This window comes from Lepus europaeus, chromosome 2, assembly GCF_033115175.1.
Source record: "Lepus europaeus isolate LE1 chromosome 2, mLepTim1.pri, whole genome shotgun sequence".
Lineage (NCBI taxonomy): Eukaryota > Metazoa > Chordata > Mammalia > Lagomorpha > Leporidae > Lepus > Lepus europaeus.
Window position 1 is genome coordinate 20,378,701 of NC_084828.1, and position 12,884 is coordinate 20,391,584.

The 12,884-nt window shown below is 43.7% G+C and overlaps 1 protein-coding gene across 1 annotated transcript in view; it reads right to left on the reverse strand.

Annotated features, from left to right (window-relative positions):
• The window catches only part of JAM2 (junctional adhesion molecule 2), a 90,064-nt gene that overhangs the window by 20,849 nt on the left and 56,331 nt on the right, over positions 1-12,884 (reverse strand). The window contains exons 3-4 of the mRNA XM_062206516.1: positions 4,513-4,620; positions 962-1,114 (exon numbers count right to left, since the gene is read on the reverse strand). Coding sequence (XP_062062500.1) covers positions 962-1,114; positions 4,513-4,620 — 261 coding nt within the window. The remainder of the gene's footprint in view (positions 1-961; positions 1,115-4,512; positions 4,621-12,884) is intronic.

Here is a 12,884-nt window from a genome sequence, read left to right on the forward strand (position 1 = left end):
CTTCTGAACCATGAGCTAATAAATGAGAGCTCTTTTAGATTGCTGCATTCGTTACATGGCAACAGCAAGCACAGACACTGGCTAATCTGCTACAAGGTTCTGAATTAAATTTCTTCTACATTAGTACATCACTCATATTTCAGAAGAAGCCTGGCCAACACAACATTATGCTAACACCAATGAAGGAGACGAGATCAGGTTTCTTTACCAATTATGGTTACAAGGTCTTGATATCTGTCAGTGATTCACATAGTAACTAATCATACTGGCTTTGGATTTAAACCCTTTGAATCCAAATGGCCTTGGGAGAATTATCTACCTTCTATTTCCTCATCTATAAAAATCAGATTTTTGGTAAAGATGAAATAAAATTAGACAGTGCTTTACATACATTAACTGAACAACAAATGCTACCTTCCTTCTTTACCAAATAAATTCTAGTGTTACCTCTCATCTGCTTTTTTGCTTTATTGCTTTTTCTGCCATCTAATGGAATACCACTTTAGATGGTCAGAGAAACAGTACATATGCCAAGATCTATTGACAAACAATTGTCTTGAGAAGAGTGCTTCTAGGAACAGAATAGGAGCATCAGGAATGACCTCAATCTTATACAAAGAGAGATTCTGTGATAACGAAATGAGTAACTGTAAAATTTCAGTAGCCAGTGAGGTGACAGGAAAAAATAGCCAGGACCTCATTGGGAAGGTAGTGCTGGTGAACTCTGAAACTTTACTGGCCGGGGATCCTAATTATGATGCTGCTGTGTTCCTGGCCCATGACTGTTTTGTTGCTCCCAGGGGATGTGGGAATAGGAATGGAGGTAGGGGAAAGGGGATGGAGAGGGAGAGACGGAGGCAGGGGAAAGGGGCACAAGGAGGGAAGGATGGAGGTGGGGGCAGGTGGTTACAGAGAGACGGAGAGACGTTGGGGACTGTAGGTAACAATACATACACATCACCTAGTACTTCCAGAGTGACTGTATCCTCTTCCAGGTTTTGGCCTTGCTCAGATGGGGCACTAACTTCACAACGATATTTCCCAGCGTCATTTCTTGTAACGTTTTTGATGCGTATACTGAAATCTATCATCTCAGCCCGATCTTTAAATTCACCTTTTACAAAAAGAAGACAACAATATTAGCAACAATGCAAAGAATGTTCTATGTAATACCCTCTTCAAGTTACCTCATTCGGTAACTAAAGGCATTGATGTTCCTATTAATAAACTTACTTTTTTCTTTACAATTTAAACATACTTGTCCCTTAAAAAACATTATTTATTTGAAAAAGTTATAGAGACAGAGAGAGAGGCAGAGGCAGAGAGAGAGAGAGAGAGAGTGAGATCTTCCATCCGCTGGCTTATACCCCAGATGGCTGCAATTGCCAGGGATGAGACAGGCTGAAACCAGGAGTCAGGAGCTTCATCTGAGTCTCCCATGGAGGGTGCAGGGGCCCAAGGACCTGGGCCATCTTCTGCTGCTTTCCCAGGCCATTCGCAGGGAGCTGGATCACAGTAGAGCAGCCAGGACTTAAAACAGTGCCCATATCAAAAGCCGGCTTTGCAGGCAGTGGCTTTATCTGCTATGCCACATCAGCCCCTAAACTCACTTTTAAAACTTCAGAATTATACATGTATGCTGTTATTTTTAATTTATAAGGACTTTTTAGACTATTCAAAAAACAATAGTTTCATATGCTTATACTGTATTTTAAAAATTCAACCCAAAGTCTGCCTCACCTCCTTTCTAGTTTGTAAAAATCATCCTATCTCCAAAAACAATGGAGAGCTGGGTTTAACTGGCCAAGATCAATGCTGTACCTGTGGTGGCCCACCTGATACTGCCACAGAAGAAAAGGTAAAGGCAGGACGGTCTTAAAGACATTCTTTTGGTTATCTTTTAATTGTAATACAGAATGAAAATACGATTTTGAAGAACATGTAGGTGCCAGAATTGGCAACTGTAGAAAATTTAAATAAAGGCAGTTGTGCTATTTTAGCAGTTGCTAGCCTGCAGACATGCCTTGATAATATAAAGAACAGAGGGGATATTTTAAATTTTCTATGAACTTGAAACAGTTTTTCCAATTAATAATTTAAATCCTTTAAATTTTTCTTCTCAAAGTTTAATACATTGTATTTTTAAATATTATCTGTGTTAAGTTGTACTTCCTGGGGCTGGTGCTATGACTCAGTGGGTTAATCCTCCCCCTTCAGTGCCAGCATCCCATGCGGGTGCCGATTCTAGTCCCGGCTGCTCCACTTCCCATGCAGCTCTCTGCTGTGGCCTGGGAAAGCAGGAGAGGATGGCCCAAGTCCTTGGGCCCCTGCACTTATGTGGGAGACCTGGAAGAAGTGCCTGGCTCCTGGCTTTGGATTGGCGCAGCTCCGGCCTTTGCGGCCATTTGGGGAGTGAACCAATGGAAGGAAAACCTTTCTTTCTGTCTCTCCCTCTCACTGTAACTCTACCTCTCAAATAAAATAAATAAAATCTTTAAAAAAAAAAGTTGTACTGCCGGAACTGTGGCGTAGTGGGTAAAGCTGCTGCCTGTGGTGCTGGCATCCCATATGGGCGCTGGTTCAAGACCCTGCTGCTCTACCTCCGATCCAGCTCTCTGCTATGGCCTGGGAAAGCCGTAGAAGATGGCCCAAGTCCTTGGGCCCCTGCACCCACGTGAGAGCTTCTGGCTCCTGGCTTCAGATCGGCCCAGCTCCGGCTGTTGCGGCCAATTGGGGAGTGAACCAGTGGAGGGAAGACCTCTCTCTCTCTGCCTCCTTTCTCTGTATAACTGTGACTTTCAAGTAAAAAAATAAATCTTAAAAAAAAAAAAAGAAATCTTCAAGCCAATAAAAAAATCAATTACCTTATTATATATATATATATATAAATATATATATATATATAAAAGTTGTACTTCCAACTTTAAACAATATTTATAATAGGGTCTGGCATTGTGGTGTAGTGGGTTAAGTCCCTGCCTGCAACACCAGCATCCTGTATGGGGTCCTGGCTGATCCACTTCCAATCCAGCCCTCTGCTAATGCACATGGGAAAGCAGTGGAGGATGGCCCAAACCCTTGGGTCCCTGCACCTATGTGTGAGACCCGGAAGAGGCTCCTGGTTTACTCTGGCCCAGCCCTGGCTGTAGCAGCCATTTGAAGAGTAAACCAATGGATGGAAGACCTCTCTGTCTGTCTGCCTGTCTGTCTGTCTATCTCTCTCTCGCTCTGTAACTCTGCCTTTCAAGTAAACAAAATAAATCTTAAATATATATATATATTTATAACGGAAAAACTGAAGCATATACACACGTAGAAAACAAAAGAACTCAATGTACCTGTCATCCAGTTATAACAATCCATGCCCTATCATGTCATCTATGCCCCTAACCATTGGACAGCTAACATTTTGAACTGTCATTACAAACATTTTAGCTGAAAAGTGCATCACATATTCAACAGGATGAACAGAGAGTGGAAAGAAACGTGTAACAGTTAAAAAGCCAAAAAGACAAACAAGAACAATCACTGTTCCTAGTCCCTGTAATTCCCCATCTGAAAGCCCAGCTTCCTAACGTTCTCAATAGTGACCTCGCTTTCTGGATGGAAGGAAGGAAATATTATGGAGACACTCATACTGAGCTGCAACTCCTGTCCCAACCTTATATCATTTTTCGTCCCATTCTCTCAAGAGTTAACCTACTAGGTGAGCAAGGACAATTGCGGTGTTTTTTTTTTTTTAAAGATTATTTATTTATTTGACAGGTAGAGTTACAGACAGTGAGAGTTACACAGCAGAGAGCTAGACTGGAAGAGGAGCAACCGAGACTAGAACCTGGTGCCCATACGGGATGCCAGCACCACAGGCGGAGGATTAGCCAAGTGAGCCACGGCACTGGCCCCGACAATTGCGGTTTTTTTTTTTTTTTTAAGATTTTATTTATTTATTTGACAGGTAGAGTTATAGACATTGAGAGAGAGAGACAGAGAGAAAGGTCTTCCTTCCGATGGTTCACTCCCCAAATGGCCGCAACGGCCAGAGCTGTGCTGATCCGAAGCCAGGAGCCAGGTGCTTCTCCTGGTCTCCAATGTGGGTGCAGGGCCCAAGGACCTGGGCCATCCTCCACTGCCCTCCCGGGCCACAGCAGAGAGCTGGACTGGAAGAGGAGCAACCGGGACTAGAACTGGCGCCCATATGGGATGCTGGTGCCACAGGTGGAGGATTAACCTAGTGCGCCACGGCACCGGCCAAGAACAATCGCATTTTGCATCTTTTAGAATGGCGCCAAGAAAGGAGGATGCAGGGACTCCATAGGGTTCACCTAATTCTATTTTCTCCTCAGTTTTTGTGGCTGTTGTGTTTTAGGCCTCAGACACTGTTGAGTTCACTTCACACGTATAAAAACACATTTTCAGTAATCAGTCATGTCCTGTTCTCATTTGTAAATTTAAGAATCTGGGCCGTACATGGAATTCTCTTGCTTTGAGTTGACCAAGTCAACAGCTTCTTACCTTGGAGAGCCTGTTGATAGTATACAAAGGAGACGCTCCGTCCCAGTTTCTTCCACTCTAATCTGGAAGAAGTGGTCTTCTTTGGGTTTTTACAGGCTAAGATAACCTCTAGGAAGAACAACAAAAATATTTATTTTTAATTGTTCATATGAACTTGTATTTTACTTACATAGCAAACATTTTTAAACATCCTTACACTGCTGCTTTATATTTCTGTTTATTCATTCATAAATTACATCAACAGATACCATATTGACTTAACCCCAAAATGAACTGGAAATATTAATTCTTCCACACAACAAGTGGGTGATACTATGTTGCTTCCTCTAGTTACTGGGTTTCCATCTGAACAATGGGATAGTACCTCACAGAGTTGTGAATCTTCAAACGTAATAATACATGCAAAACACACAGGCCTGGATATAGTAAGAACTTAACAAATGGTAGCTATGGTTAGTTATTTATCTTATTATTTCCAGTCACAGAGGCAAATAAGATAGTGTCACTTCAGTCCAGCACTGATGAACTGGCCAGCTCAGACTTTTTTGTAAAACCCAGAGAAGGTCCATTAGCAGCCTGCATTCTCACACAGATTGTTTGACAACATTTTATACAAACACATTAACACAAACCAATATGGTCTTCTAATACACGCTGCATTCCTACCCCAAAAAACTGCCTATAACCCCTGCCTCAATCCAAAGTGTTTCAAAAATGTAATCTTGGGGGGGCCTGAACTGTGGCATAGTGGGTAAAGCCACCGCCTGCAGTGTCGACATCCTATATGGGCGCTGGTTCGAGTTCTGGCTGCTCCACTTCCAATCCAGCTCTCTGCTATGGCCTGGAAAAGCAGGAAGATGGCCCAAGTCCTTGGGTCCCTGCACCCGTGTAGGAGACTCGGCAGAAGCTCCTGGCTCCTGGCTCCTGGCTTCCGATCAGTGCAGCTTCGGCCATTGCAGCCACTTGGGGAGTGAACCAGCGGATGGAAGACCTCTCTCTCTGCCTCTGCCTCTCTCTAACTCTGCCTTTCAAATAATAAATAAATAGATCAATCTTTAAAAAATAAAATAGGCCGGCACCGCGGCTCACTAGGCTAATCCTCCGCCTTGCGGGGCCGGCACACTGGGTTCTAGTCCCGGTCGGGGCACCGATCCTGTCCCGGTTGCCCCTCTTCCAGGCCAGCTCTCTGCTGTGGCCCAGGAGTGCAGTGGAGGATGGCCCAAGTGCTTGGGCCCTGCACCCCATGGGAGACCAGGAGAAGCACCTGGCTCCTGCCATCAGATCAGCGCGGTGCGCAGGCCGCAGCGCGCTACTGCGGCGGCCATTGGAGGGTGAACCAATGGCAAAGGAAGACCTGTCTCTCTGTCTCTCTCTCTCACTGTCCACTCTGCCTATCAAAAATTAAAATAAAATAAAATAAAATAAAATAAAATAAAATAAAATAATATAATATAAAATAAATAAAAATGTAATCTTAGCATCAAGTTTAACTGCCTTGATGAACTAAGTTCCCTCGGTTACAGGAAATTTACTACAGTTACATTATTAAAGAATTCCTGGAACCTCCAAAGGAACCCCTCTTTTGATTGTCCAAACAAAATGACTGTAGGCAGAAAAAATCCAGTGTTTGTTTGCAAACTGCTTTAATTTGCCAACTAGAAACTCCAGTTATAAATATTTCTCAAGTTTGTTTCAACCAGGGTCTCTAGAATGTAAATCTCAAATTTTTGAGATATTGCTTTTCCCATATGCATATGTTTGACCTAAAAAAGCACAGTATCTTTGGCTAGAAATGATGTTAAACTCTTTTTCACACCTCTGATTTTGATGATTAGCAAATTTAATGGCATATTTTTAAAGAATGTAGGATATTATTTGGTATAGATTAGATAGAGTAGCAGTTACCTCACCCCAGGCTTTATTAAAAATACATCCATAGACATAGACAAAAGGTCTATACAAATATTATGCAAATTATAACCAGCAGATATTTGTATGTGATAGAATTATGCTTTTTTCTTATTATTATATGTGGTTTCTAATTATTTTTAGTTCTACACATATTGCTAAAGAAATATAATGAAAGGTAGTGAAAAAACATAAAGTAGGGCAGAGAACAGAAAGGTAAGGGAACAAAAGAATTGAAAGTTGTTTTCAAGGATATCTAAAGTTTTTAAAACAGGTTTTACACTATAAAGAGACACCATTTTATAGATGTGTTTGCAACTACAAAGACAAATGTGTGCTATGGGACCTGTCTGAGGAAACAGTTCTGTTCTGTTGATTAAGGAGAATGGGTGGCGACCTTCCGGACTCTTGAGCTTTAGATAGGTTTCCTTCCCGTATTTTGTAGAGTTTTCCAGCAATGAGACACACACCCACCTTCATTTTAGCCCATGTCTTATGAACGTGTCTATGTCTTAAGTATAATTTTATACTCGATGTCACATTGTTTCATATATTTAGTCAAACACACAGTTGTACACACCCCTCTTGGTGAACTCTTACTGATTTCTGTCCTCCCTACTCTGCAGAAATAATAGAAAATGTAACCAATGATTCTCCCAAAGCCAGTGATTACACTCCAGATTCTCCGTCATTAACATGTAAGATGTGGAAAATGGTCCTATCTAATTTGCTCCAGCTATGGTGAGTACTTACTGTGTGCTCAGCATAGTTCTTGAGTTGTATCAGTGGACAGAACAAAGATCCCCTGTGCTTGGGATCCTACAGTCTAGCAGGGGAAGTCAGGCAAACAGGAAACAGAGTAGGTTAGGAGGTGCTGAATGCTGGGGACAGCAGAGTACACACAGGAGTGTGGGGACAGAGATGTAAAAGAGGGAATTCATGATGTTATGTAAGAAAAAGTGTCCCAAGCAAGGAAGAGCCATTGCCTAGTCTCTAGGATGTCAATACTTTGATCTTGAACTTTTAGCTTTCAGAACTGAGAGAAAGTTTCTGCTATTTTAAGAAACCTGGCTTGCAGTATTTTGTTATGGCAACCTAGGAAATGAATACACAGAAAAATACTGGAATCATGGGGGCAACATCTGAGAATAAAGAACCACCTGAACTTAGACACTAATTTCCTTGGACTTCTCATTCTGTAGCTAAAATGTAACACTCACGGGCAGGTTTTGGCACAGTGGTTAAAACGCTGCCTGGGACACCGTACCCCCTATCAGAGTGCCTGTGTTGGAGTCTGCTCCCCTCCCAATTCCATCATCCTAATAGTGTACAGCCTGGAAGGCTGGAGGTGATGACCTAAGTCCCTGGGTACCAGCCACCCACACTGGAGGCTCAGATGGAGTTCCAGGCTCCTGGCTTCAGCCTGGCCCAGCATCAGTTTGGGTGCATCTGCAGAGTGAACCAGAAGATGGGAGCATTCTCTCTCTCTCTCTGTCTCTCTCTCTCTGTCTCTCTCTCTCTCCTTCTCAAATAAAATAAAATTAATTAGCTAAAATTAAATATATGTCAACATACATGAACTGCCTAATTTTCTATATTGAGCTGCTGGGCTATTACGCCATAAAATGTTAGCTTATAGCCTAGGCTTGGAGTTAGACTTCTGCCACGTATGAGGAATCTTCAGAGTTCTTTATGAGCCTCCGCCGTGGACCCTGCATAGACACACATCTCTCATTCGCGTTGTTTCCAACGTGGACTGGTCTCAGCGCAAACTGTCCCCTTTTTCTTGGAGGTACTGTTTTTGATTTTTTTTCTCCTTTCTTGTTTATGAGCAATTCTTTGGCCCACTCATGTTGGGTATTTCTCTGTGTGAGCGACTCACGCTTGCATGTGAATGTATGTTTATTCCCTCACTGCCAAGTAAATTCTGTTCCTATTTGCACACTTGTCAGTCTCCACTGAATATTTCTGTCTTTGTGAGAGGCAGTATTCTGGATCAAAAACTGATATATTCATTGCCACATCACTAGTGAGGCCGTGTCAGAGTTGGGGAAGGAGAGAAGATGGTCAGGCCACCGTCAGCATCCCAGGACTGACCTGATCATCCTGGAGGAGTGAGGCAGGACTGCTGGTGCCCACAGCCTCCTCACCCAACCTGGACGCGACCTTCCTGGCTGGGACCACTTAGGGGAACCAGAGCTACCCTTACAAAGACACTTGTGAAATACAGTCTCTGAAACGGGGCTATGGATTTCAACTTGGGGTCTCTTTCCCCCTTCCCTGGAGGGAGGAAGAGAGAGGAGGAGTATGGAAAGCTGCCCAGATGGGTACAAATGTTAACAAGCCCAACAGATCACACGGATATAACTGATTCAGTGAGTTCCCTGCTTTCCTTGTGAGCCATGAGAAAGTGATTAAGCAAAGTTTCTCCTAAAGGGCAGATCACTTCCCACTGCCTCCTTGTTGTCTTTCTGCCCACAGTAAGGATGCTGGGAACTGCTGCCAAAGGATCAGAAAGAAAGCGGGGTTAAGATCCGATTAAAACGCTGGTTCGAGTCTTGGTTGTTCCACTTCCAGTGCAGCTCCCTGTTAATGTTCTTGGGAAACCAGTGCAAGTTGGCTCCAGTGCTGGGATCCTGTGCCCACATAGGAGACGTGAATGAAGCTCCTGGCTTCAGCCTAGCCCAGCCCTGGATATTATGGCCATTTGAGAGTGAAGAAGGGCATGGAAGATATCTCTCTCTCCCTCTCTCTCCGTAACTCTGCCTTTCAAATAATCTTAAGAAAGTAAAGGAAAAAAAAGAGTTCTTTATGAAAACAACTGTGCATGGAATATAAACTTTTCTGCACCTGTTGGAAACTGGCATAATGGCCAAGACACTGTTGGTTGGAGCCAGCATTGTAGCACAATGGGTTGAGCCACTGCCTGAAATGTCAACATCCCATAGGAGCAGTGGTTCAAGTCCCAGCCAGTTGCTCTACTTCAGATCCAGCTCCCTGCTAATGCACCTGGGAAAGCAGCAGAAGATGGCCCAAATGCTTGGGCCCCTGCACCCACATGGAAGACCAGGATGGGGTTCCAGGTTTATGGTTTTGTCTTGGCACAGCTCCAGCTTTTGCAGCCATTTGGGGAGTGAACTAGTGCACGGAAAAGCTTACTTCCTCTCTATAACCCAGGCACTCACAAGTCTAGCAGGCAGAGCTGCTGCCTGAGACACTGGCATCCCATACAGGCACCAATTTGAGTCCTGGCTGCTCCACTTGCAATGTAGCTCCCTGCTAATGGCCTGGGAAAAGCAGCAGAAGATGGCTGTAGTGCTTGGGCCCCTGCCACCTGTGTGGGAGACCCGGAAGAAGCTCTTGGCTCTTCCCTTTGGCCTGGCCCAGCCCTGGCTGTTGCGGCCATCTTGGGAGTTAACTAGTGGATAGAAGATCTCTTTCTCTCTCTATCTCTCACCTTCAAATAAATAAACAAATCTTAAAAAAAAAAAAAAAAAAGACACTGCTTTTTGATGCCCACATTCCTTATGGGGGTACCTGGGTTCATGTCCTGGCTCTACTTCCAATTCCAGCATTCTAACGTGCACCCTGGCAGGCAACAGCTGACGGATGACCCAAGTAGTTTGGCTCCTTCTAACCATATGGGAAACCCAGATCAAGCCCCCAGCTCCAGGCTTTGGCCTGGACCAGTCTAGGCTGTTGTTGGCATTTGGGGAGTAGACAAGCAGATGAGAGATTTCTCTCTGCATCTATCTCTGTTAGCGCCCCTCCACCCCCCAATTCTCAAATTTTTTTTAAAACATTTAAGTTGTATTTACTACTAAAAACAAATTTTTGGAGCTAGCATTCTGGTATACCCAGTGAAGCCACAGCTACCAGCACCAACATTCCAAGTAGACACTAGTTTGAGTTCTGGCTGCTCCACTTCCAATCCAGCTCCCTGCTCATGGGCCTGGGAAAGCAGAGGAAGATGGCTCAGGTCTTTGGGTCCCTGCCGGGACCTGGAAGAAGCGCCTGGCTTCTGGCTTCAGATTAGCCCAGCTCCGAACATCACGGCCATTTGAGGAGTGAACCAGGGGACAGAAGATCTCTTTCTCTGTCTCTCCCTATCTGTTACTCTGCCTTTCAAATAAATAAAAGAAATATTTTAAAAAATTAAATGAGACCGGCCAGCGCCGCGGCTCAATAGGCTAATCCTCCGCCTTGCGGCACCGGCACACTGGGTTCTAGTCCCAGTTGGGGCACCGGATTCTGTCCCGGTTGCCCCTCTTCCAGGCCAGCTCTCTGCTGTGGCCCAGGAGTGCAGTGGAGGGTGGCCCAAGTGCTTGGGCCCCGCACTTCATGGGAGACCAGGAGAAGCACCTGGCTCCTGCCTTCAGATCAGCACGGTGCGCCGGCCGCAGTGTGCCGGCTGCAGCGGCCATTGGAGAGTGAACCAACGGCAAAGGAAGACCTTTCTCTCTGTCTCTTTCTCTCACTGTCCACTCTGCCTGTCAAAAAAAAAAATTAAATGAGACCATGTATTATATACAAGGATATTTCAAAAAGTTCATGAAAATGGAATAAAAAATACGATTTTATTTTGGTACACAAAATTTTCGATATATATTTTTCACAGATTTTTGAAGATTCCTCATATTTGGTACACATAGTACCTTGCATAAAGTATGTGCTCTATAAATGATCATTATTATTTTCACCCATGAAGAACTTTTTAGTTGTAATGGCAAGTTGATGGGACAGAAATCCATATCCTATGCCATCACAAGATTATCTGAATGAATCGCATATGAACTAAAATGTTACCTACCTCTGGTTGGAACAGCAAAGAAAATGATATACAGATGTCCTATTTTTATTTTATAGAAAATATATATAATATCTAGACATTGTTTTTCTTTTAAAGTGATTATTTCACTGCCAAATATCCGTTTCACTTGGATAAAGAAAAGGTAGCTATTTACAAAAAGCATTAGTCACAACTTGCAGTGAAATAATCACTTGTAGAAATCATAAACCAAGGTTTTCAAAAGGATCATGGAAAAGTTGAATTAAAATTTTTGGTACAAAAATATTTTGAAATCCATGCATAGGTTTTTCCACAATACTCATCTTCCATGAAGTTTCATTGAAAGGCCTGTTGCAGATAGAATCATTATGAACTTTTACTAGGATTCTGTCCTGCTATCTTGTGTGTCTATTCTCTGTGCTCAAGTTTAGAATCATCAAAATCTTACGCAATATTTAAAAAGTAGTTCTGAGGAATTAGCGGAGATTGCTTCTGTGGGGAAATGTTTGCTAATAAACATGGATGCACAGCTGTCAGAGGGCTGAGCACTCGGCTCGAGGCTGCGTGCAGAACTCACAAGGTCGGCAAAGCTGCCCTGATCTTGGTCTCACTCTGCTTGTGGCAGCCCCGTGGAAGTGAGACAGAATGGAAGCCCTGGAGAGGGGCATCCCTCAACATCTGAGAAACCAGAGGCAAAACACGGAGTGGAACACACAGACACACGGGTACAGATCATCAAATACTAGAGGCTTTAAGTAAAATCAAGGTACCCAATACAATATCCCCAAACCATGATGTGGAAGAAGGTATATTTATGGTCGATTTATGGAGAGTCAAATTGGAGTAACTGTGGCACATACAAATAGAATTAAAATACAATTTCTTTAAAACAAGTTTTATTTAGGGACATGCCATGTTAGCATCTCATCCCGGAGCGTAGTTCAAGCCCCAGTCCTGACTGCTTGACATCCAGTCCAGGTCCCTGCTGCTGTGCCTGGGACAGCAACAGAACATGGTCCATGTACTTGGGCCCATGTCACTCATGAGACCGACCTGGATGGAGCTGCAGGTTCCTGACTGCAGCCCGGCCCAGCCCTGGCTGTTGTGGCTATTTGGGGAGTGAACCAGCAGATGGAAGGTCTCTCTCTCTCTCTGTCTCTCCCTCTCTCTGTAATGCTGCCTTTCAAATAAATAAGTAAATCTTTTTAAAAATATGTGTTGATTTATTTTCAACTACTTGAAAGGTAAGAACAACACAGAAAGACAGAGATCTCAAATTTGCTGGTTCCCCAAATGCCTGCAACAGTGAGGGCTGGGCCAAACCAAAGTCAGGAACCAGGGACTCCCTCCAAGTTTCCCATATGGGTGGGTGACAGTAAACCAAGTATCTGAGCCATGATCTGTGGCCTTCTAAGCTCATTAGCAGAAAGCTGGATTTGAAGCAGAGGTTCCAGGGCTTGAACCAGCACTCTGATATGGGATTCAGGCATCCCAAGCAGTGGCTTAACCTGCTGCACCAAAAATCCCCACTTCTTTTTTTTTTTTTTTTAAAGATTTATTTATTATTTATCTGAAAGTCAGAGTTACACAGAGAGAGGAGAGGCAGAGAGAGAGAGAGGTCTTCCATCTGATGGTTCACTCCCCAATTGGCTGCAATGGCTGGAGCTGCGTGGAT